The 24282-nt window shown below is 41.1% G+C and overlaps 1 protein-coding gene across 1 annotated transcript in view; it reads left to right on the top strand.

The window, feature by feature from the left end:
- Myo5c (myosin VC) overlaps positions 1-24282 on the top strand; it is a 92434-nt gene that overhangs the window by 64866 nt on the left and 3286 nt on the right. Inside the window, exons 27-40 of the mRNA XM_026391409.2 lie at positions 255-318; positions 405-485; positions 2048-2228; positions 3733-3826; positions 4225-4288; positions 4395-4563; positions 7335-7422; positions 9313-9411; positions 10572-10726; positions 13933-14022; positions 16268-16418; positions 17046-17328; positions 23419-23593; positions 24089-24169. Coding sequence (XP_026247194.2) covers positions 255-318; positions 405-485; positions 2048-2228; positions 3733-3826; positions 4225-4288; positions 4395-4563; positions 7335-7422; positions 9313-9411; positions 10572-10726; positions 13933-14022; positions 16268-16418; positions 17046-17328; positions 23419-23593; positions 24089-24169 — 1775 coding nt within the window. The remainder of the gene's footprint in view (positions 1-254; positions 319-404; positions 486-2047; positions 2229-3732; positions 3827-4224; positions 4289-4394; positions 4564-7334; positions 7423-9312; positions 9412-10571; positions 10727-13932; positions 14023-16267; positions 16419-17045; positions 17329-23418; positions 23594-24088; positions 24170-24282) is intronic.

Below are 24282 nucleotides of genomic sequence, written 5' to 3'. Positions count from 1 at the left end.
CACTGTCCGTGGGATGCAGGCCGAGTTATCATAGTTATCATAGGTGTGTCCCTGCAGAAGTGATGCTGCCTGTGACTGGTGTGCGTTCAGTTGGTCAGTTGGTGGCTTGGATAGCTGGTTGGTTGAATACCTGGGAGGTTGGTTGGTCACTTGGGCAAACAGTTGGTAAGTTCTTTAGCTGGATTCTAGCAATGTCATGGAGAAGAGAAATCATGTACAAATGTGATTTATACTGCTCTACTTTTTCCTTTTAGAAAAGATGTCAGAGATCACGAAACAACTTCTCGAGAGCTATGACGTTGAAGACGTAAGAAGCAGGTAATCATTTCTGCATCATCAAACATTTGAAAACATGTAAAACATGAGAGAGATGATAGAGTTTTCCTACCCTCCTTATTTCCCAGGCTTTCTGTGGAAGATTTGGAACATTTAAATGAGGATGGAGAACTTTGGTTTGCTTATGAAGGACTAAAGAAAGCAACACGGTAAGAAATTTCCCTCAGGGTTCTGTTTTATTTTTCAGAGATAATAGACTATTGAAAAGCCAAAAGCTTATCTTTTTTGTAGATTTGACACATAAAGTATGTTCTTACAGGAGAATAATCTAATATTTACTGGAAATATCTCTGAGAATTAGGTAATTATCTTAGTAATGAGAAATAATCTCTTCATTGGATAAACTGCCTAGTAAAAAAATCTATAGCCTATATAGTAAAAGCTAATTATAGCAAATAAGTCAGTCACTGTTGCTTGTGGATATATGGGCATATTTAAGGAGTTTTTTTGTCTTCTTTAAATTAATACACTTTGTTTTTTGTAGCAATTTTAGATTCAGAGCAAAGTTGAGCAGAGGACACAGAGTTCCCACATATCCCTGTGACTACACGCAGCCTTCCCACCACCAACATCCCACCACCCCATCACACTGCCACCACCCAAAGCCCATAATGCATAATTGCCGGGTTTCTGTTCACGACTAAAAGGCTCAGGGGTCACTCCAGCTGAACTGGGCTAACTGGGCTGCGCAAAATAACCACACAAGAGACACAAATACCTTTTTCTTTGGGGTCACTGGGACGGCTCCTCTGACCTTAAGGAGAGAGTAAGAGCACGCGCTGACCCCTTTTATTGAGGAGAAGCTATTCAAATGAGGCAAGGGGTCAGGTTTCAGGGGGCTGAGTCTATCTTCATGATGTCCACTGTCAGCAGGTTGACTGACACCTGGGTAGGCCACATCCAAGGGCACAGTAAGAGAAGGGGACACACACAAGGCACTTCCATGGAAAATTCTATCCTAAACAGGGCAAGGGGTTATATTACAAAGGAACAGGTGAGCATAGCTTCACCCATGGGGCTGTAGCAAGACACACCCATGCACAAGACACCAACCCTCGAACCCAAGAAGGGTGGGGAAAGCCACATTTCTGCGACTGAGTGCCTCAGCACCCAGCCCGGGAGTGTAACCCAGTCACATGTAAGGTTGGTCTCCCACACATAATGACATGTTTTCACAATTGTAGCACCATACATAGCTCATATATACATATGTATAATTTTGAAGGGGGGGGGGATACTAGGGATTAAACTCAGGGGCACTAGACCACTGAGCCACATCCCCAGCTCTATTTTGTATTTTATTTAGAGACAGGATCTCACTGAGTTGTTTAGGGCCTTACTTTTGCTGAGACTGGCTTTGAACTTGTGATTCTCCTGCCTCAGCCACCCAGGCTGCTGGGATTATAGGCATGCACCACAGCGCCTGGCCATGGCATATATTTTTAACATTAAGAAAGTAAAAAATGTAATTTAATAACTTCAAAAATGAAATTTTTTTATCATTAACTACAAGCTAACCCCACACAATGCTTCATAACTACCCAGATGGACCCCATAATGACAGTCTCTTAACACCATAGCCTGTAACCATGCATATTCATAAGTCAACTGCAATCATGACCTTCATAACTGCTGTCTATATACACCCTCACGGTAGTCAGCATAACAGAACAGAGGCCCTATGGTTTATTTCTTGATCCTCCTTTAACAGTGTTTTGGAGAACCATTTCCAGTCTCAGAAAGATTGCTATGAAAAGGAAATTGAAGCTCTGAACTTCAAAGTGGTGCATCTAAGTCAAGAAATCAACCACCTGCAGAAGTTGTTTAGAGAAGAGAATGATATCAATGAAAGTATCCATCATGAAGTTGCCAGGCTGACATCAGAAAACATGGTATCATCTCAGCCATGGTCCCTGGCCGTGGCCATTATCCTGGAGACATTATTCCTCAGTAGAGTAAAATTCAGTTTTTTGGCAGTTGAACAAGGGAATTACACTATTTTTTTTCCAGAAATAATACTTTTATCAGAAGATAAAACTGTAAAATGACCCTAGGCTAGAGAGCAGTTTGATTTCAGTGTAGGTTTGATTACCATATGCTGGATTTAAATTCTATGTATGTGTGTGTCTCCTTAAATCCATGTACCTAAATTTAGCCCTAAGCCCTTGGAAAGAAACCGACATTAAGGTGGAAGCTTGGTTCTTGAGAAGGGAGTATATTCGGTTCGTGGTGTGAGGCTCACCTATTCTAGGGCTTCCTCCTCAGTGACTCCCATTCTCACCCACAGCATTTGTCTCATCGTTTCTTGTGACCCACACCTTCTGGCATGGAAAAATACTTTCAGAATCTTGTTACTCAAAAACCATCCTTTTCTTAACCTCATGTCTTCCATGGCTACCAGCCCATTGTTTTGGAGAGTTGAAGGACTTCTCAAAGGCCATCTAATCATACTTTCTCTACCAGCCTCTCATTTTCTCTCTGGTCACACTGCTCTGTCACATGCCCCTACTACCAGCCAAATCGGCCTGCACCCCCACGGGTTCTCGGCAGCCTCTGATGACATCGGTCACTCCCCACCTCCCGGCTGTTCTTGGCTTCCAGATCACTGCACTCGCCCAGGCTTCTCACCCCGCCTCAGTATGCTCCTCCTCCACTTCTTTACTATCTCCTCCTCTACCTGAGAGAGTTAGGAACTCTCTGGGTGCATCAACAGGTGAGCAGTCAGGAGCGGGACATGTAGAACAGCCATTAAGGACATTCATGTCTTCCTATATTCTTTGGATAAAACTTTAATGAGGAATTTGCAATTCTAAGTCACTGGTGTCTATATAAAGCTTAGACAACAAAAACAAGTTTTTATCTGGCTAAGGATGGAGCTGATGGACATTTTTAAAAAAATAACAGAAAAGGATAAAGGATTGTGGAGCACAGTGGACAATTCCAGACCTACACTAATGGAGCCATATGTGGCCCGGAATTCAGAAGTAGCAGTGGAACGATTTGAAATGTTTTTTTTTTTTTGTTTTTTTCTATTCCCTGATGAGGAGAGCGGGTCTCTGGGTCTAGACCAAAAAGCTGCCTACATCTTTCACATCACCCCTCCCTCCATTCAGCACAGTACACATCTGCTTCACTGCACATCTGTCTCAGTGTAGTTCTGAGCATGCTGGAATCTCTTGAGACTACCATATAGGTCTTAAGGATAAAATGAGAGAGGGGAGGGGGGGGGGGAGGAGGGAGGGAGGGAGGGAATCCAGTAGGGCACCTCCACTGGCCCCGTTATACAACTACACGTTCTATGGTCTGAACACAGAGACAGTGTAGTTTGTTTCTGAGATGGTAAAGTTCACAGATGAAGAAGGTATTTAGTCTAATGTTTATAATTCTTCTCTAAAGATGATCCCAGACTTTAAACAGCAAATTTCAGAGCTGGAGAAACAAAAGCAAGATCTTGAAATTCGTCTGAATGAACAAACTGAGAAAATGAAAGGTAAACGGAACTCCCACTGGTGTCTAGGGCCAGAAAGGTCATTGCTTTCAGGGGTTTTAAGCTCTGATTCCCCCAGCAGTGGAAGGTACAGTTACAGTTGGAGGGCATTTAAAGGAGACAGCTACCTCGAGGCTCCATTGAGTTTTGCCAAGTGGGAAGATAGTCCCCAGCATTGCTGGATATTCCTAGCTTTAAAGAAAATCTAGATTTTTCACATGAAATATTATAACTTTTAAATAAGGGTTTAACAAATTATTTTAAACACTGTTCAGACCCAACAAAACCTAACATTTGCCTGAATGCAGTTTAGCACCTCTGATAACTGAAAATAATGCCCAATCCAAATCAGAATGCCGTGAGATAGCCCACCACAGCACTGACAGCTCTTCTCACTACAGGAAAACTGGAAGAATTGTCTAATCAGTTACATCACAGTCTAGAAGAGGAAGGAACACAAAGAAAGTAAGTGTTATCTTGCAAATCAGCTCTGGTGTTTTTCCTTCTATGGAAACACCAGCGCTTGGCATGATGGTCAAACTAATATGAGAAGTCCCTCTGTCTCTCCCAGGGCAGCAGAAGCCCAGAATGAAATACACACCAAAGCGAAAGAGAAGCTGATGGATAAGATCCAAGAGCTGCAGGAGGCCAGCGAGCACCTGAAGAAGCAATGTGAGACCGAAAGTGAAGTCGGGAGTGATTTTCGGCAGGAAGCTTCTCGTCTCTCTTTGGAAAACAGGGTGAGAACAATTCCAGTTGCTGAAAGGCACAGTGGAGAGGGGCGGAGAGGGGCGGAGAGGCTACACCCCACAGGACCCTGTTTCCTGAGTGCTGTCCCCGATGGCACCATCTGAGACAAGGGGGCCCTGATCTCCAGCACCTGGAGGACAAGGCTGATGTGTGAGCACTTTGCTGAGCAGAACGTACCCCTCACGAAGCCCATGCTTGTTCTGGGAGCATGAATCACCTATAATTTTGAGAGTCACATTGTTCTTCTATGAAATGACCTTGACAACAGATGGAAGACTTTAAATTTTATAAAGTTCTCTCCAAATTTTAAATGCCCTCACCAAAATGAAATTTAGCAACCCTATTTTAATCCCCAGCTGTTTTTTTTTTTTTTTTTAATTGTACTGGTCTATGAATCCCACAAGACTCAGAAGCATGAAGTAAAAGACAGGATCCTTCCTTGGAGTCAGGACCCTCTCTGGCCCCTTCTGAAAAGTCAGTCTGGACGTGCTCATGAGCCCTTCTCTCTGTTGTCAAGTCCCTGTATCCTATCTCACAGAAAAGCCTGGATAGGATAAAAGCATGTCTTGCAGTATCAAGATTTAACTTAAGAGAGTAATTTCATCTAACAGAGGAATTCCAAGAGTTTGAAATTTAATAGGAAATAATAAATTCCAGTCAGTGGCCTATAAGTGATGGCCATCTATTCTGAGGCAAGCACAACTTTCTTAGAGAATAGAATTCTCAAATCCCACCAAAGAAGTAACTGCCTGCCTGCCATATGCATGTGAGGCTGCCCGAACTGGAAGGGGATGCGCAGGCCTCTTGTGGGGGGGCTGGCTGTCAGTGGAGCCTAAGAGAGAGGCTGAGCAGTGGGTTATGTGCATGTCGTCCCCTGTGATCCTTCACCCACTGGCTGTAAGCAGGTGTCTTCCCTGAGTTGATTGGAATTTGCATGAATTTGTTCCTGATTCCCGAGGATCACAGTGGGGTCCTGATCAGTGCCCTTCTCTTGAGTCCTCCACCTCTCGTGTCTGGTTGTACTCCCAAGCAGGGAGAGGGAGCCCTGTTTCTTCTGCAGTGCCCAGAGCTAGGGAGTAGGCACCCCAGTATGCTCATTTCAACAAGCTATTTTTGAACCCATGAGTGAGCCTACATGTTACAAATTATCAGATGAATCTGAAACAAAAAATATATAATTTCTGCATGCCATATTAGGAGGAAGATTTTGCCCAATGAGACTTGATCTGTGTAATTTTCCTGGATCTGTCATAAGAAGTCACCACCAATGAGGTGCCTTAAAAGAACAGAAATTTGGGGGCTTGGAATAGAGCTCAGTGGTAGAGTGTTTGTCTGACCTCCAATCCCCAGCACTGCCAGAAAAAAAAAAGAAAAGAAAAGAAATTGATTCTCTCACAGTTATGGAGGCCAGAGTCTGAAATCAGGACCATGCTCTCCAAGGTTTCTTGAGACTTGCCTCTTCAGGCACCCTGGTGGCTCCTGGCATTCCCCGGCTCATGGCAGCATCACACTTCAGCCTCTTCCTCTCTTCACGTGGCCTTCTCTATGTGTCCCTGTGTGTTCTTTTTTGGGAAAAGGACACTCTTATTGGATTTGGGGCCCATCTTAACAGTATGACCTTGTATGGATCTTTAGCTTAATTACAACAGCAAGGACCCTGTTTTCAAATAAGGTCACATTTGGGGGAGCCATAAATTTTAAAAAGACTGTTCAACCTATAATATAATCCTTTAGTTAAATTCAAAATTGAAACTACACATTAATTACTAGAGATCTAACTGTACCCATGAGAACTTCTTCTTAAGAAGATGCTCTCTACAGGAAATATTTCTCGGTATCTAAGACTAGCCAAATTCATCATGGGCAAGGCCACCTCCTTATAAAGAAGGAGAGGCAAAATCAGGGCTTACATCTCCAGCTTCGGACATCTGGAGAGTCCACTTTTCTATACTCGTGTTTTAAAATTCTCTTTGATGGATGATTACCTAAGAGTGATATAGCTCAGTTGGTAGAGTGCCTGCCTCGCATGCATAACACCCTGGGTTCAATCCCCAGCACCATAAAAAAAAAAAAAAAAAAGAAAGCTAATTCTTCTCCAGTGGGTCAGTGGCTTTCACCTCTCCAGAGCATTTCTCCCCTTAGTCTTACACACAAGTAGTTCATTGTCACAGATTTCTTGGGGCTGGGATTGTGGCTCAGTGGTAGAGTGCTGGCCTCACATGCATGAGGCACTGGGTTGGATGCTCAGCACCACATAAATGTAAAATAAATACATTGTGTCCACCTAAAATTAAGAAATAAATATTTTTTAAAAAGAGTAAGAGGAAAACAGAACAAGATATATGCGGTTGACCCATACAATGGGATATCATTCAGCCATAGAAAGGTATGAAATGTAACTGCAAGCCACAGCATGCATGAGAGCAATAAGCTATGTGAAAGAAGCCAGACATGAAATATCACATAGTGTATCATTCATTTATATGAATTGTCTAGAATAGGCAAATCTGTAGAGACAGGAAAAAATGAGTGATCACTGAGAAGCCTGGCCGTCAAAGATTATACTTTCTTTGGGAGACAATGTAATGTCTGGAATTAGATAATGGTGATGGTAGCACAGCTCGGACTACACTAAAAACCACTAAGTGGCTTAAATGAGTGAAGTGTACAGTATTTGAATTATAGTTCAATAAAGCGGTTGCCCCCAAACAGACCGGGGGTGCTTCTATACTAATGTCCTTGTTTCTTTTCATTCCTGAAGGACCTTGAAGAAGAGTTAGACATGAAGGACAGAGTGATTAAAAAGCTACAAGATCAAATCAAGACTCTAACCAAGATGATTGAAAAAGGTAGGAAGGTACTTATTCTTTGGCGCTTTCAGCTAAGGCCAACATGTGCTGAACCGTGTATGTCCTACATGGTCCAAAGCCATGTAGGAAACCTAAAGTGGTGATTCTCAACTGGTCACATGTAGGGCTTAGTGATGCACTGAAGAAAAACTCTTTCAAGGCAGGGAGACAGCTCACCACCCCTCAGATAATGCAAGACTTGCTCATGTCATTGCAGCTGATGTCTTATGATAAATACTTGTAACCTCTTCCTCTGTTAGCCCTGCCCCTTTAAAAATTAAATTGCAGTTTTTGAATTAACCACTTTGAAATTCACCTTCTCCCCTGTCACATATGTAGGATCAGTAATATCCCGATTTCTATTAGGGGAGAGGAATAAGAACCAAGAAGGCAGACACTGACTGAACGTCACACTTAGAGCGTTCTCTGAGCCCCTGGGGAAAGGACCCAAAGCCTCTCCTCCCTTTTTGTGCTGCAGAGACCCTGAACTTTGCCCGTCTTCAGCTCTGTCCTTTCACTCTTCACTCTTTTGTCCTTTATTACTTTTCCTCTTCCTCCCCAACTTTCTTGCTCAGGTTGTATCTGCAACTGTCTATTCCTTTTTCTCTATTCATTATTTTTTGTTTGTTTCATTTTGTTTTGGGAACTGGGGATGGAACCCAGGGATGCTTAAACACAGAGCCAATAATTTTTTATTTTGAGGCAAGTTCTCACTAAGTTGCTTAGGGTCTTGCTAAGTTGCTGAGGTTGGCCTCAAACTTGCAAACCTCCTGCCTCTGCCTCCCAAGTCACTGGGATTGCAGGCATGCACTTCACACCGGACTCTATTAATTTTCTTTTTAAGAACTTCTTTATTTTTGTGTATTCAACTCCCACCTCAAATCTGAAATGTCCAAAACCAAACTGAGGCTCTTTCCTCTTCAGTAACAAATGATATATGCTGGTCTGCCCCATGAAAGCACAGCCAGTTCTGTCCTTTCTCACCCCTCATCCTGTCCCCCACTGTTGGAACAAATAAATGAATGAACTACAATCTCTACCCAGGAACTACCAAAATCCATGTTCATCTTCACTCATTTTCCTTCATCCGAGCTCTTTTTTGCCTTTAACACTACTTCCTTTGCTTTTCTATCAGTCCCTCCAAATCAGCATGTCTAAATTAGAACTCATCTGCTTTCCTGCAATAAATTATACAACAAATTACCCCCAAACTTAGAAGCCTACAACAAATAACATTTAACAACACAGTTCTGGGTCAGGAATCCAGGGGCAATTTATTTATCCAGGAGGAAGGTATTTTGGCTTAGCTTTCAGACTTCTGACCTTCAGAACTATCTGATTAAATATTTGTGTTGTCTGGGCTAGAGAAGTAGCTCGGTGGTAAACAGCATGCTTAGCATGCATGAGGCCCTGGGTTCAATACCCAGCATTAAAAAAAAAAAAAATAGTTATTTTAAGTCACCACGTTTTGGGTAACTTGTCACAGCAATAAAAAAAAAAAATTGAACTCGGTCACTGTGCTCACGACTGTACAGTTTGGTAGTTTGCGCGACAAATGTTTCCTAGGCCGTTTCCTTCACCACAGCATCAGCACCTTGAAGACGGGCAGCATCTTGGTTTCTTTCCTATCCCTGCTGTGATGGAGACCTATCAGGTGCTCATCATTAGCCTTCTTAGTAGCAGCTGAGCTCACTGATTATATTCACAGACAGAAATCACTACTGGGAGAAAAATCTTCAAAATACTGTGAGGTTTCACTATATCTGAAAGCCACAGAAGTTCATAAGCAGACCAGCCAGAACGGGGCAAGAGCAGATGGAGAAGTCTCATTAAGAAATCTGTGAGTGTTGCTTTTTGTGTGTTTAGCTGACTATTCGCCTCCGTCTGCAGCCAATGATGTACACTTGTCCTCGGGACCCAAGGAGTATCTTGGAATGCTGGAATACAAGAGAGAAGACGAGGCCAAGCTCATTCAAAACCTCATTCTTGGTAGTAAAACCTGGAACTCTGCTTTTCTTGCTTTCTCTGTGAAAACTCAAACATCAGTCAATGCCAAAGTCCTGGGCAGGGCAAGTCCCATGTCTTCCTCTTTCTTCCTTCATTGCTTCTTCCTCTAGCTTGCAGTTTCTCAGCCTCAGCACTACTGACCAGATACTCCTTATTGAGGGAGTGAGGTGGGCCACATCCTTGACTTCCCCCTGCTAGAAGCCAGTAGCAACCCCTAGTCACGACAATAAAAATATCTCCAAACTTTGCCTTCATCGTTGGGTCTCAGCACAGGAGCCACAGTGGTCATAATTGTGGCGCTGTGCACTATTTGACTTCTGCTGAGAAATCCACTTACAGGCATTGTGATAGGAGCTGCCCAGCCAAACCCCAGTTCTAGGACATCCCAGACTGCATGAGGGTTAGTGGTCTTAGAATCAATCTTCCACAGTCTCCAAGTGGTTTTCCAGGAGAAGGGAGAAAAGCTGCCTTCCTGGTAGCTGGTCCCAAGATTTTTAAACAGAAAGTTGAGGGGTAGTCTTACTTCCTCTTCTTCAGAATGACCCCCTCAGAGCATGAAGTACCCCCACCCTTCCCTTCCCTACCCTCACTGGCATACCATGAGTAGTGGCCTCTTCTTTGTTCCCATGGCTTAATGCAGCAGCAATGAGCTCCTTTTCTATGAAGCCTGTCTTTCCCTTCAGCCTCATTCTGTCTCTCTGCCATTCTCTTTTACCCAAGACCAGGCTCGACTCCTCTATACTGTTATGTTCCTGGATTTCCTATTCAAGGTGGTTTCTTGTGGTTGTTGAGATCATTTTTCATCCTCATCAAAGAAATTGAGGTAGGAGTTTATGATACTGGGTTCCTTTCTTCTATTGGGGATCAAATATCCAGGGTCTCCACACCAAAGAAAATTACAACTTCTATCTCTCATCTGGACTTTTATAAAGGAGAGAGTGCTTTGCAAATGAGAAGTGAGAGGAGCAGGTGGCACCAAGAGAGGACCCAGATGGAATTCCTCAAAGAGAAAAGAAACCCCTGAGTGTTCAGGCTCTGCATGAAGTGCAGAAAAATGACCAAATCCCCTGCCCACAACCAAGGGTCCTCAGGAGGAGAGCTGACCCATCAGCTCTGGTCCTCACTGGCTCTCTCTGCTCCAGATCTGAAGCCCCGTGGTGTGGTTGTGAACATGATCCCCGGACTGCCAGCTCACATCCTGTTCATGTGTGTACGCTATGCAGACTCTTTAAATGATGCCAACATGCTGAAGTCCCTCATGAACAGCACCATTAATGGCATCAAGCAGGTGGTTAAGGTAAGGAATTGCCTTTGACATTGGCCCTCCGTGTGGGTGTGCACCAAAGGGAACATCTGGATGCTCATTCTTGACCTACCCTTAGTGTCCAGTCTTGGGTGAGCCACATAATTCCTCAAACCAGTTTGAGGCCCAACTAGTAAGAGCTGTCAGAGAAAGACAAGTAAACAAGAATCTGTCAACAGACCTCAGAAGTGCTAAGTGTGGAAATGCACACCTGCAATCCCAGCTACTCAGGAGATTGAGGCAGGGGGATCACAAGTTTAGGCCAGCTTTGGCAACTGTCTCAAAATAAAATAAATAAGGTTGGGGATATAGCTCAGTGGTAGAGCTCTTGTCTGACATGTATGAGGCCCTAAGTTCAACCCCTAGCACCTCAAAACCTTACCAGTGAGACTACAACCTACTAGCTACTACCTCATTACTTCTATTCCCTTAGGAGAATAGAATAGCTGTGAGATTACCAGATGTGAGGCATATGTGTTCTAACAGTGTAGCAAGCATGAATGATGAGGAATGGGAAGAAGTGAAAAATTACTCATCTCTTCCTTTGGCAATGATACACTTCTCCCTCCTAAAATCACATTATGTACTGTTCTCCCCAGTCCAGAAATGAAGATGAGCTGTGTGTTTGTTAGGTTAGTAGCTTTATAAGGTTAAGCTGCTGTAGCTGTGAGACACTCCCATCTACCCACCCCAAATATGCAATGCATGAAAGAAAATGGAGGTTTTCCTCTTCTCATAATGAGCCATTCATTTTGGAAGGGATCTCTGCTCCACACAGTCATGCAAGGACCCAGGTTTCTTCCAACTTGCTGAATGCCAATCCCTAGGACATTCTCCTCAATGGAAAGACTGGACAACTACACCAACAGGAGTTTGCTACTGGGTGGTAGGGAATCCATGCCAATTCATCTATGTCCCACCATGGGACATAGATCCTGTATGTGTAGTGCATAATCAGAAGTTACTAACTAAATTTCTCATGGTGTGACATGTAGGCAATGAAAAAAAGTGCAATAAAAAGGAAAAGAGTTATGTGAATACTGATGTAACAGTAAGATATAGTTCATTGTCAATTTCCTTTCCAGCTACAACATAATCCTAAACCCATTCTGCACTTACTGGATTCATTTTTTCTTGGAAACTCTTAAGTGATAAATGAGAAAATAATTATAACTAAGACTCAGAGATCTTTTTAAACAGACCAGATCCTTGCTCACAGGGGTAGAAGCTCTGTATAAAAAGAGCTCTTAAGTAATGCTTGGTTCAACCTGGATCCTGGGATACAAAGCTGGACTTTACGCTGTCCTCAGTTAGAAAATTCCATTAACCACAGTAAGTGGAGTTAGTACCAAATCTGTTTTCTCTCTTTCTAGGAAATAATCATCCAGTTTTCAGTAAAAAGTCCAAGTTTCTGGCTATTATAACATACTGATCCACATGAAAAAAGGAAGAATAAAATATAGATCCACTATTTTTCATGCCCCTCCAAAAGAGAAACACGATTTAATATTGGGATATATTTGAATGTTTTAGTGTAAGGAAGACCTACCTCACTTTTAGCAAAATATATTTTTTTTTTAATTTTTTTTAGTTGTAGATGGGCACAATATCTTTATTTATTTACTTATTTGTTTTTATGTGGTGCTGAGGATTGAACCCAGGGTCTCACACCTGCGAGGCAAGTACTCTAAAACTTAGCTAAGCCCCAGCCCCTATTTTCTTTTTTAAATTTAGTTGTAGGTGGACACAATACTTTTATATTATTTATTTATTTTTATGTGGTGCTGAGGATGGAACCCAGTTCCTCACATGCGCTAGGAAAGTGCTCTATTACTGAGCCACAACCCCAGCCCCAAAATATATTTTCTCAAAGAGTTAAACCCTATTTAAATTATTCTAACAAAAGGAAATAATTTTTAAAAAGTAGATGTTTGAGAGGTCAGAATATGGGCATTTTCCCCCTCTCCTCCAAGAAAAAAAAAAATTGTACCAGTAATTCATTTTTCATCTGGTGTTAGAGAAAATGAGCATTTGCTTTGTGCCACACACTTTATAATCACTATCTTCATAGAGTCAGTGGAATGTTGTCATAAGGGCTTCCTTAAATTGACATTTTCCTTATTCATGTTTTCATAAATGAGTTTTCTTAAAACAAGACAAACTCACATTGTGTTCCAGCCGTAGGCACACAATATTCATCTCATCTTGATGCTCTGAAATGTTTAGCTAAATATTTATATACACTAAAAGATGCTTGGCATGAGAATTACAAAAGCCCTTTTTTGCCAGCAACTTTAGTCTCAAATTCTCCATGAACACCTCCCTCTGCCTTTGTCTATGCCCAGGACCTGCCCCTGCCCTACCTCCAATACACCAATGCGCACCTGGGCCACGTGCCCTCTTCAGCCACTGTTCCTTTTCCTCCCCCTCCTGCCTGCCAAAGTGCTTCTACTAGGAGCCTCCACCAATTCTCTTTTTTCTCCTTGCAATCTGGAATGATAAAGATGTAGTACTACACAATCTATTAAAATACCTCCAATAACTCCTCCACTGAATCCAATGGTATTGCTTTTGTTTTTATTCTCCCAAAATTGACTAAAGTATTATCATCATCTTCTTGAAACGCTCCTCCCTTGTTTTCCAAATTCCAGGATTTTCCAAGTCTTCCTTGTACCTCTTTGATCATGATCACTGTGCCTCTGCCTCTTGCTCACTCCTGCTCTCCTTCTCCAAGGCTTTCCTTTCTCCACCCTGTGCTTCAAGAGGCAGATCCTTCCACCTCTCTCATGAGATTTTCACCCACCCCTGGTTCCCCATCATCTCTCTGTCCTCTGAGTTTTTGCAGCACGGTCTACATCAATCATGTGGGCACTTAACCACCTATTTATCTGTTCCTACATCTGTTATATCTGTCCTCCCATTCACAATGTGAGACTGACATTTCCCAGGCATTCCTGCAGTGCCTTCTGCAGGCTTCATAACTACAGACATAATCTGCACAGAACTATGTTGCAAAATGTACCTACTATAGAATTATAAGCTCTTATTATTATAGCATAAATTTGATCAAGGCTTTAGTGAATAAAAGTAAAAGTTAATTTTGCTCAAAAGCCAACAATGAACCAAACAGGTAAGCTACATCTGCTCTTGGCTCAGACACACCAGTCATCACCAAGTCCAGCGTTATCTTATTTTTTTAGGACCATTTAGAAGACTTTGAGATGCTGTCCTTTTGGCTTTCCAATACGTGTCACTTCCTCAACTGCCTGAAGCAGTACAGTGGAGAAGAGGTAGGATACTGGCCTGCTTTGTGTCTTGTGCTGACTACTGGCCTCTGACCTTCTCCTGATCCAGAGCTCACATAGGGGTTAGGAACTGGGACACTCAGCTCCAGAGACAGCTAGTGTTCCAACAGGCTTCTGGCTTCCCCTTCACCCAAGAGACCAGAGGCATGTCCCCTGTCAGACACTTGGGTGTACACCATAGGCCACGTCCTTCTGGTTGGGACGTTTCAAAGTTTTTGGTATTATGACTCCAAAATATAGCCTCTAGTCCAATGTGCTTATTTCTTGTGAGCCGTTCTCTATAGATTCTGATTGTTTTTCCACGATCTGTAAATAGAATTCCTTTACAATCCAACTCTGCTTCTTGGAGCTGTTGCCATGAAGTAGTTCTTCACTTTCAAGAACTCACAGAGAAAAACTTCATTGAATGAAAAAAACAAAGTGCCTCTTAGGGGTTTTGTGGCTTTCTAAAATGGTTGTACTACTTATAATCCCACCAGCAATGTCTGAAGCTTCCAATGTCTCATACCTTCAACATTTAGTATTAACATGTTGTTATTTACCAATTTTCATGAATATAAAATGGTACATTTTTACTTGAATCTTATTTGCCTGATTACTAGTGAGGTCAAGCATCATTTCAGAGGCTTATTGGTAATTTGTGTTTCCTTTTAAATTGCCTAATCACATATTTTCTCCATTTTTCTTAGAGCTGATGTTTTTCTTGTTGGTTTGTAGAAAGTCTTTACATATTATGATGTACTGTGGTTTATTTTCTAATTTTCTTTATGGAGTCCTTTGTCATACATAGTTCTTTTTAAAATTCCTATGTACTTAAATCCATTAATCCTATTCTTTCATGATTTGTGTCTTAAGAATTCTCTACCCAAGATCATGAATATATTCCCTTCTAGAATTTTACAGTTTAGAATTTAGAGTCCACAATTATGGTTTTACCTATCCAACATTGGTGCAATTTTTATCAATCCCAAATAATGTGTGAGGTCATGATCTCATATCTTATTCCATGTGGATAGCCAATCGTCCCAATGAAGTGAAGATAAAATAAAGCATAAAAATAATCCTGCCAGTACTAGAAAACAAAAAGAGAAATAAGAAACTCCAACTTAAAAAAAAAACTGACTAAAAATCACCAAGGGGTAAGAGGAGGGGTAGGAGGTACCATGGATCAGTCTAGTTAAGACAAACTGGCATCTGTGAGATGATAATGGAAGAGGATATTATTCAACATCATTTATTTTAGGATTCTTTCTTTGTGTCCTTCAGCCACATAGGGAGTATTCTTTTCTAAGTTTGAGTAATTTTTCAATTACTTACTATACCTTTATATCTAAATTTCTGTTGTTTTTTCCCACTACCTCTTATCATAATGTCCTATTTTTAATTTTTTAAAATCTCTTTGAACATATTAAATATACTGTATTAGTGTATTAGTGTAATAGTGTAACATATTAAATATACTGTATTAGTGTATTAGTGTAACAAAATACCCTAGACCAGGTGGCTTACACAATAGAAACTTGTTTTCTCACCATTCTGACAGATTGTCAGTTCCTGATGAGGGCTCTCTACCTGCTTTCAGAGAGCCACCTTCACCCTGTGTCCTTTTCTGTGTGCAGAGAGAATGACAGAGGGTGAGTGAGTGGGCTCTGTGTTGTCTCTTTTTATGAGGACACCAATCGTATCAGATCAGGGACCCACCCTGGCTTTCACTTGACCTTAATTACTTCCTTAAAGGATCCTTCTCCAAGTATAGCCACGTCTATTAGAGGGAATTAAGGCTTCAACATATGAATTTGAGGGAGACACAAACATTCAGTCCATAATATACATTTTAAAACATCTCAGGTTGATCTAGACCTTGTAATTGTAAGGCTACTCCATCTTAAGACCTCTAATCAGCAATTGGTTTCCTTGGGAGCTTTGCAGTTTTTTCTGTGAGCTTCTGTGGGAGTTGTTTTCCTCTGAGTCCCAGGCTCCAGGGCACCTTTATAAGGAAGTGCAGTGACACGATGACTGGCAGATCATTAAGGAAAATGGTGTCATTTTTTAATAGAAAATAAATATTACCCCAAACTTCAAGGACTCATTTGAAACAAAGCAGACATGAAGTTTTAAGGTGTACAAGCTATAGTAGATGCTGATTATAATATCATTAGTAGAGACAGGACTTTCAATTCTCTACGTATCTATTGTGTTCTAATATTAATATGCTCAAAATTGCTTTCAGGAATTTATGAAGCATAACAGTCCACATCAGAATAAGAATTGCTTGAACAATTTTGACCTTTCAGAATACAGACAGATTCTTAGTGATGTGGCCATACGAATATATCATCAGTTCATTATCGTAATGGAAAATAACATCCAACCAATAATAGGTAAGAAGAGAGTTGATGACCAAAAAAATATTCATAGTAACACTGAAACTTTTTAAAACATAGGCTTGGTGTTAGGAATGTTTGATTATGAGTAACATGATTTTAAAAACCAAGAAAATATAAATGCCCACCTTTTCATTCTTTGCTTGCTCAAAATGATTCCATTAATAATAGTACACAGCTGGTAGTTTTCTTTCTGTAAAGATGATCCATCCTGAAAGAAAACACTTGGGAGCTTCTATCATTGATGTGATCTCTCTACTTCTTAGGTAGCTATTTCTGGAGCTTTAAAAGTCCCATTTAAATTCTTGTATACTTTGCTCAGTTTTCTGAAACTAAAATGCCTTAGGCCCTGAGTTATTGCTAAACAGCTCTCCTTCCTCTGAGTTAAGAGTGGCATCAAGCCTGTAAGGAGCTTGGCTCTGCAGGAGAGCTGTCCATTGTGTCCCCCCACCCCTGTCCAGCACCCCCATGCTCCCAAATCCTTGACTCTTGCTTTTTTTATCTCAACTACATCCACTGACTCTTATAGAAAGTGTGCCATCTCCTTCGTCAGACACACGAGGGCAGTGGGACATGTTCTCTGACGTGCCCCTGTGTGAGAAGTGCTTCTATTTCTCCCCTTAGTGCCTGGCATGCTGGAGTATGAGAGTCTGCAGGGCATCTCCGGCCTGAAGCCCACGGGCTTCCGGAAGCGGTCATCCAGCATTGATGACACGGACGCCTACACGATGACCTCCATCCTGCAGCAGCTGAGCTATTTCTACACCACCATGTGCCAGAATGGCCTGGACCCAGAGCTCGTGAGGCAGGCAGTGAAGCAGCTGTTCTTCTTGATTGGGGCAGTCACCCTGAATAGCCTCTTCCTGCGCAAGGACATGTGCTCCTGCAGGAAAGGGATGCAGATAAGGTAAAGCCCATAAACCGCCGCTAATCTGGGGAGGCTGGCCGAAAGAGTGCTAAGCAACTCAGTGAGACCCTGTCTCTAAATAAAATATAAAATAGGGCTGGGGATGTGGCTCAGTGGTTGAGTGCCTCTGAGTTCAATTCCCAGTGTAGATGCAACACACACCCCAGCATCAGATGCACAGGGGTGGTACTGTAGGAGTGCGCAGGGCACTTAGAGCCTTGGAGATGTTGATGGTAGCATGCCCCCCACCCCCACCCCCCCACACACACCACCATCTAACTTGAAGCTCTGGCATAGTGACTGTAGCTGAGAACCAATAATTGTATATTTTAAATTCTGGCTACCAGTATTGGCCACTTTGTGGAGAAACCAGGCTGAGAACACAGGAAACAGTGGAAAAGTCTATAGGATCCCCACCTTTGAGAAGCTCAAAGCAGCTAAATAACAATTCAATACAACCATGTAAATCACAAGCAAGTGGTGCAGGAAATGCTTCAAAGAAAAGAGATTATTGTGGATGGAAAACTGAGAAAGCCAGAGAGTTTGCACTGAGTGGTAAAGTTGAAGGAGAAGAACTTCCAGGCAGGGAAGTGAGCAAAGGAGTAACAGTGGAGCTACAGGGGAGATGTTTATGATTCGGAGAATGTATACAGGAAGTGGACACCTGTGTGGGATTTGAGAGCTGGGGGTGGTGATGATGGTAATGTGAGCGAAAGTGACAGAGTCTCTTGAGCCTAGAAATAAATGTGAGGCATCCATCATATCTCTTTAGACTAGTGAAACTTGGAGTTGGGCATCCCCACAAAGCTGGCTGACAAATTCCCATAACACCAGGTTGTAGATGCAAAGGAGTGTTCAGAAGGACTGGCCTTTGCAGGTTTTTTTCTCTTCGAGAAAGTAAAGAGTTCTGTTTATTTCGCAAGGTCTAGGCAGATGCCCTGTGGCCCTCTGAGATAGGTTGCAGCCTTCTTTACAGCCATACACCTAAACTGAATGGGGACCTCAGTAAAAGGAGACATGAGTGAGATGCATGACTCACTGGGAATTGAACTCAGAGGCACTCAACCACTGAGTAACTTTGTAAGAGCCACTGTAGAAAGGCCTGCTTACTTACCCCACTTCTCCTAGGGCTGGAACTCCACAAGCTAGAGGTGGTGCCAGCGTTAGAAAGCGACGGGTTGCATGTACATTTTAACAACATTCACTTATTCATATATTTAAGCACCTGCCATAAGCAAGGCATGCAAAAGATTTTTTGATGAAAATATGAGCAACAAAACAATAAAACATGAAAACAAGTAGAAAATCAGAATCAATGAAAAGTACATATAGTGCATAGAGTAGCTTGAAAACTGATTCTGCTTTCTGGCTGCCAGAACAGGAACTAGAAAATGTGGCCCAAGTAAATACCTTGCTTTCTAGCCTGAGGAAATCTGGGGAGAATATGAAAGGCATTGATTTGGGTCTTAAAGGACAGGTAGGATTTTAACAGATCAAGAACTAGCTCAATGAGCACAAGCTGAAATGAAGGAAAAACTAAAGACAGAGAATGAAAAGCCCCTTTAGATCTGTTCACCCAGGAATGATGGGAGAACTTTTTAGAAACAGAGAGTGGAAGGCCAGGTGAGCCATGCATACTTTACCTCCTCAGCAGCTACAGTAGATGTTTTCTTTTTCAGAGGCTTTAAAATATGAGTTCAATTTAATAGTCATGGGACTATGCAGATTGTAGGTTTCATCTTGGGTGAGTTCAGGTGCATTTCATCTAAATTGTTGAGTTTACATGCATAGAGTTGCTCTTAATAAGTTTTTTTATGCTTTTAATTTCTGCAGGATTTGTAATGTTGTGCCTTTTTGAGTAATTGATATCGGAAATCTGTGTCTTCTCTTTTTTTTCCTTCATCAGTCTTGCTATAAGTTTGTCAATATTATCGATCTTTCCAAAGAACCAGTTGTTGGTTTCATTGATTTTTCTCTACTTTTGTTTCTAACTTTCTTGATTTCTCATATTATCATCATTATTTCATTCATTCTGCTGACTTGATTTATTTTGCTCTGCTTTTTCTAGTGTCTTAAAGTAGAAGTTTTGATGATTGACTTTGAGGCCTTTCTTTTTTTTCCACATAAGCCTTTAATGCTATTAATTTCCCTCTAAGCTCTACTGTAACTCCAACCCACAGATTTTGGTATGTTTATATTTTCATCTTTGTTCGATTCAAAATCTATTTTAAGTTTCCCTAAGGCCTACTGTCTGACCCAAGAGTCATCTGTGTTGTTTAATCTCCAGGTGTTTGGAGACTTTCTTATCATCTTTCTGTTATTGATGTTTAGTTTAATTCCATGGTGGTCACAGAACATGCTTTAGAAACAGAAAGTAGAACGGTAGTTCCCAGGGACTAAGGGCATGGATTATGACACCAGAGTGACCAACCATCCCACTTTGCTCAGGACTTTCCCAGTTTTATTTCTAAATTTATTAACAGTTAAGAAAAACATAATTTGTATGATTTCAATTATTTTAAATTTGTTTATAATTGCTTTTATGACACAGAATATGGTCCATTTTTGTGAATGTTCTATGTTCATTTGGAAAGAATGCATATCATGGCATTGGGTTAATGTTTGAATAAAATATCAAATCAACACAGTTTGTTGATGAATAGGTTCAGCTCTATATATTTGCTGATTTTCTACTAGTTCTGATAATTAGTACAGAAATGTTGAAGTCTTCAACTATACTTATGGATTTGTTTGTTTCTCCTTGCAATCTGTCTGTGTTTGCTTGTGGTTATTTGAAGCCTTTTGTTAGATGCACACCTATTAAGAATTGTTTTGTCTTCTTGGTGAGTTGACCCTCCTATGATTATGTTATGTTCCTCTTTTATCCCTTCCTGGTAATTTCCTCTTCCCTGAAGTCTTTTTTTTTTAATCTGAAATTACATAGCTACTCCATATTTCTTTGATTAGCATTTTCATAGTATATTTTTCCCATTCTTTTAATCTACATGTATCATATTCAAAGTGAGTTTCTCATAGACAGCATATATTAGGGTGTTGGGATACTTTTTAAAATCTAACAGGACAATCTGTGCTCCTTAAATAGGATATTTAGACCATCTTAATTTAATGTAATTACTGATATATTTAGAATTAGGTCTACCATCTCATTATTTTCTATTTGTTCTTTGTGTTTTTTGTTTTTGTTTTTGATGCTGGGGATTAAACCCAGGGGCACTTTACCACTGAGCTACATCCCCATCCCTTTTTATGTTTTATTTCGGGACAGCATCTCACTAAGTTGCTAAGGAGCTCACTAAATTGCTGAGGCTGACCTCAAACTTGCAGTCCTCCTGCTCCAACCTCCCAAATCACTGGGATTACAGGTGTGTGCTACCCACTCCCAGTATCCTTCTGTTTGTTGTTGTTTGTTTCTCCAATTTTCTTTTTCTTTTTTTGTCTTTAGTGTTATTTGAACATTTTTTAGTATCTCTTTTAATTTACTGCATTTTAACCATATCTTTTTGAATAATTTTTAGTTAGAATCAATCTTACCATGTCAAGTGGACTATAAAAATCTTACATAAGCTCCTTTATGCTCCCTACTTTATGTTATAGTTGTCTTATGGATAATGATGATGATGATGAACTAAATATAAAAGCAGGATATTTCCACCCTCCCTCTCTCAGCCTTGGAATTCCTTTTTAGCTCTTCAGCCAGAACCAGGGGTCCCCTCTTAGAGCTTCTTATTGTTAATGCCCACTTTTTAAAATTTTTTAATTGTCAATGGATCTTTATTTTAGATATTATATGCTATGCTGAGAATTGAACCCAGTGCCTCACGCATGCTAGGCAAGTGTTCTACCACTGGGCTACAACCCCAGCCTTAATCCCACTATTGAGTTTCAGGCTGCATTGAGTTCAAGCCAGTGAATGGGAGAAAAATTGGTAAACTCACTGTCAATTTGGAAGTGTTTTAAACTTTGGTCATCTTCCTCAACACACCTGCTACTTTTTACCTTTCAGAGTCCTTAGACAGCTGCTCCATGCAGTCTGTCCAGGTTTTATACCCCATTCAGTGGAGGAGAGAGGATAGAATATGCTTATTCTCTCTCCCCAAGAACCAGAACCGCATACACATTCACAGATGGGAGGATTAGCATGCTGAGTTCAGAATTAGAAAGGATTAAGGCAGGATTGAATAGGGTGGATTGGAAGGGGTGAGATGGGAAGTCCATTAAGAATCTGTTGCAATAAAAACTGTAAGTCATAAGAACTCAAACTAGTTCTTTGCAACAATGCAACAAAGGAGACCAATGTACTCATTCCATCCCTATGGAGCACATAAGTCAGCATTACTGCCCCAGTTCATAATTAGAGAGAAGACCCATATGGGGAGTTGCCAATCTGGAAGGCCACAGCTGGAACTGACCTTGGAGATAACTTCAATGATCAACTAAGATTGACCTTCAGGATCACCTAATTGATGTCCAATACTCAAACTTTTTATTAACAGTTTCACTGATATTACATATCGTAGTGCTCTTCCAAGTTAAAGTGCATATAGTTCAGTGGTTTGAGTAGGCATCACCACAATGTGATTTAGAATCTTTTCATCAACCCCAAAATGAAATCTTATACACATTAGCAGCCACTCTTTTCCCCCACCCACACTCCACCCCACCCCAACATACTCCCACCAACCTGGGCAACCACTTATATATTCTCTTTCACTACATATTTTGTGTATTTTTAAACATTTTTAAATCAGCAGAATCATAAAATATGTTGTCTTTGTGTTTGGCTTCCTTCACTTAAGAGGAAATTCTTCCATGGAACAGATATCAACTCCTATTATTTTTTTCTTGTTGAAAAATATCTCATTGTATTGGATGTGCTACGATTTGCTTACCCACTCATCAGCTGATAGATGACATTTGGGTTGTTTTCATAATTTTAGGTCCATTTGATGGCTTATACTGCTGTTATGAATATTTGTTGTATGTATTTTATGAATATTTGTTGTACAGTTTTTTATATGGACATATTTTAGTGATACTCTTGAGTGTATATATATATTATTAGAATCACTGGTATGTAAGCTTTTTGTCAAAAAACATAACAAAATACCTGTGGTAATCAACTTATAAAGAGCAAAGTTTTATTTTGGCTCAGAATGGTTGAGGTTTCAGTCTACAGATAGACAAATCTATTGCTTTTGAGCCTGTGGCAAGGCAGTATATCATGGTAGAGAGTGCATGATGGCCAGGAAACAAAAAGAGAGGAAGAGAAAGGGCCAGGATCCCAGGATCCCCTTCAGGAGCATGTCCCCAGTGACACAATTTCCTCTCATTAGGCCCCACCTCTTAAAGGTCTCACCACCTTCCAGTAGCACCACCTGTTAGGGACCAAGCCTCCAACACATGGGTCTTTGGGAGACATCCAAGATCCAAACTGTAGCACTGGGTCATACAGTAACTATATGTTTAATTTCTAGAAACTACAAGATTACTTTCCACAGCAGTTGTGTAATTTTACATTCCCATTAGCAATGTGTTTGCAAAGTATGAAGGTTCTCCACACTTTCATCATACCCAGAGAAGCTGATAAATTCCTAAGCTCAACAGTGATTGGTGGCACTAAAATCAGTGCCTCTTAACTCGTAAACCTGTAATAATTAGCGACAGAAACAAGAATGAAAACCCAGTTGACCGAAAGCAAGTTTCCAACCAAATGAAACATTTCTGCCAATTCAGGAAAAGAAATCAATGTTTTATCCTACAGAAATCTTCTCTTCAAATATTACTGTTTTGGTCCTTTCATAGATTTTCAAAACTGAACTTTGAAAATTACTGTAGTCTTTATTCTTTACTCAGATTTCCCTCAAGTGCATAGCTATTCCAGCCCCTTACTTCAGACCAACATGACCCTTAGAACCATGGATCCAGAAAGCTGGTCATCTCAGCCATCCCCTCCTGTTAGAGATGAGACTGCTGGACCCGGCTCCTAAGATCTCTGTAAACTGTGTGGGACACACTGGGGGATTTGGCATCTTCCCTGAATGTTCTGTGCTCCTCTGCCTTTCACTCCAGGTGCAACATCAGCTACTTAGAAGAATGGCTTAAAGATAAGAATTTGCAGAACAGCTTAGCCAAGGAAACTTTGGAGCCCCTCTCTCAGGCAGCCTGGTTGCTCCAGGTCAAGAAGACCACAGACAGCGATGCCAAGGAGATCTACGAACGCTGCACCTCATTGTCAGCTGTGCAGGTGACCAGCCTTCCCTAGTGCCTCCCTGGATCTTCTAGGACAAATCGTGGAGTGCCATGGCTTTTCCTGGCTCAGTCAGCCAGGTTGCGCTGGACTTTGTGTTCACAGAGCACACTTGTCTCCCAGGGCCCACCCTTTTGCCTACTAAATATATATTAGATACTAACTCTAGGCCTCAAAACACAAACACGTATGTGATATCTCTTTGATCATTAAACTCATACATGTGCATGTGTGAAGGGTGCACACGTGGGAGGCAGGGAAGTTGGAAAGGGGGGTTCCTTTACTGTCATCTAATTATATGTTATTTGTGTTTGCTTGTCTTCTACACCCTTCTCCCCTTGTTTTCTCTTTTCTTGGAAATAGAAAACATGATTCCTGAGCCAAATGACAGTATAAAAGAACCAACTGTGGTTCTCAAAATTCCGTGACTGTTATTACATGACCAGAGTGTTACCTTTCATGGTCTAATACCATGTTATGTGATATTTGCAGATCATAAAGATCCTTAATTCATACACACCTATAGATGACTTCGAGAAAAGAGTGACTCCATCCTTTGTTCGCAAAGTACAGGTGAGATCCTTCAGGATGTGCCTTTTAATTTTACCTGTTAAGTATGATATAAGCCACTGATACATAATTAATTTGAAATCCAAGGTTAAAGTACATTTTACCATACGTGCAAA

Source organism: Urocitellus parryii, chromosome 6 (genome assembly GCF_045843805.1).
Source record: "Urocitellus parryii isolate mUroPar1 chromosome 6, mUroPar1.hap1, whole genome shotgun sequence".
In the NCBI taxonomy this organism is placed as follows: domain Eukaryota; kingdom Metazoa; phylum Chordata; class Mammalia; order Rodentia; family Sciuridae; genus Urocitellus; species Urocitellus parryii.
This window is presented reverse-complemented; position numbering and strand designations above follow the sequence as displayed.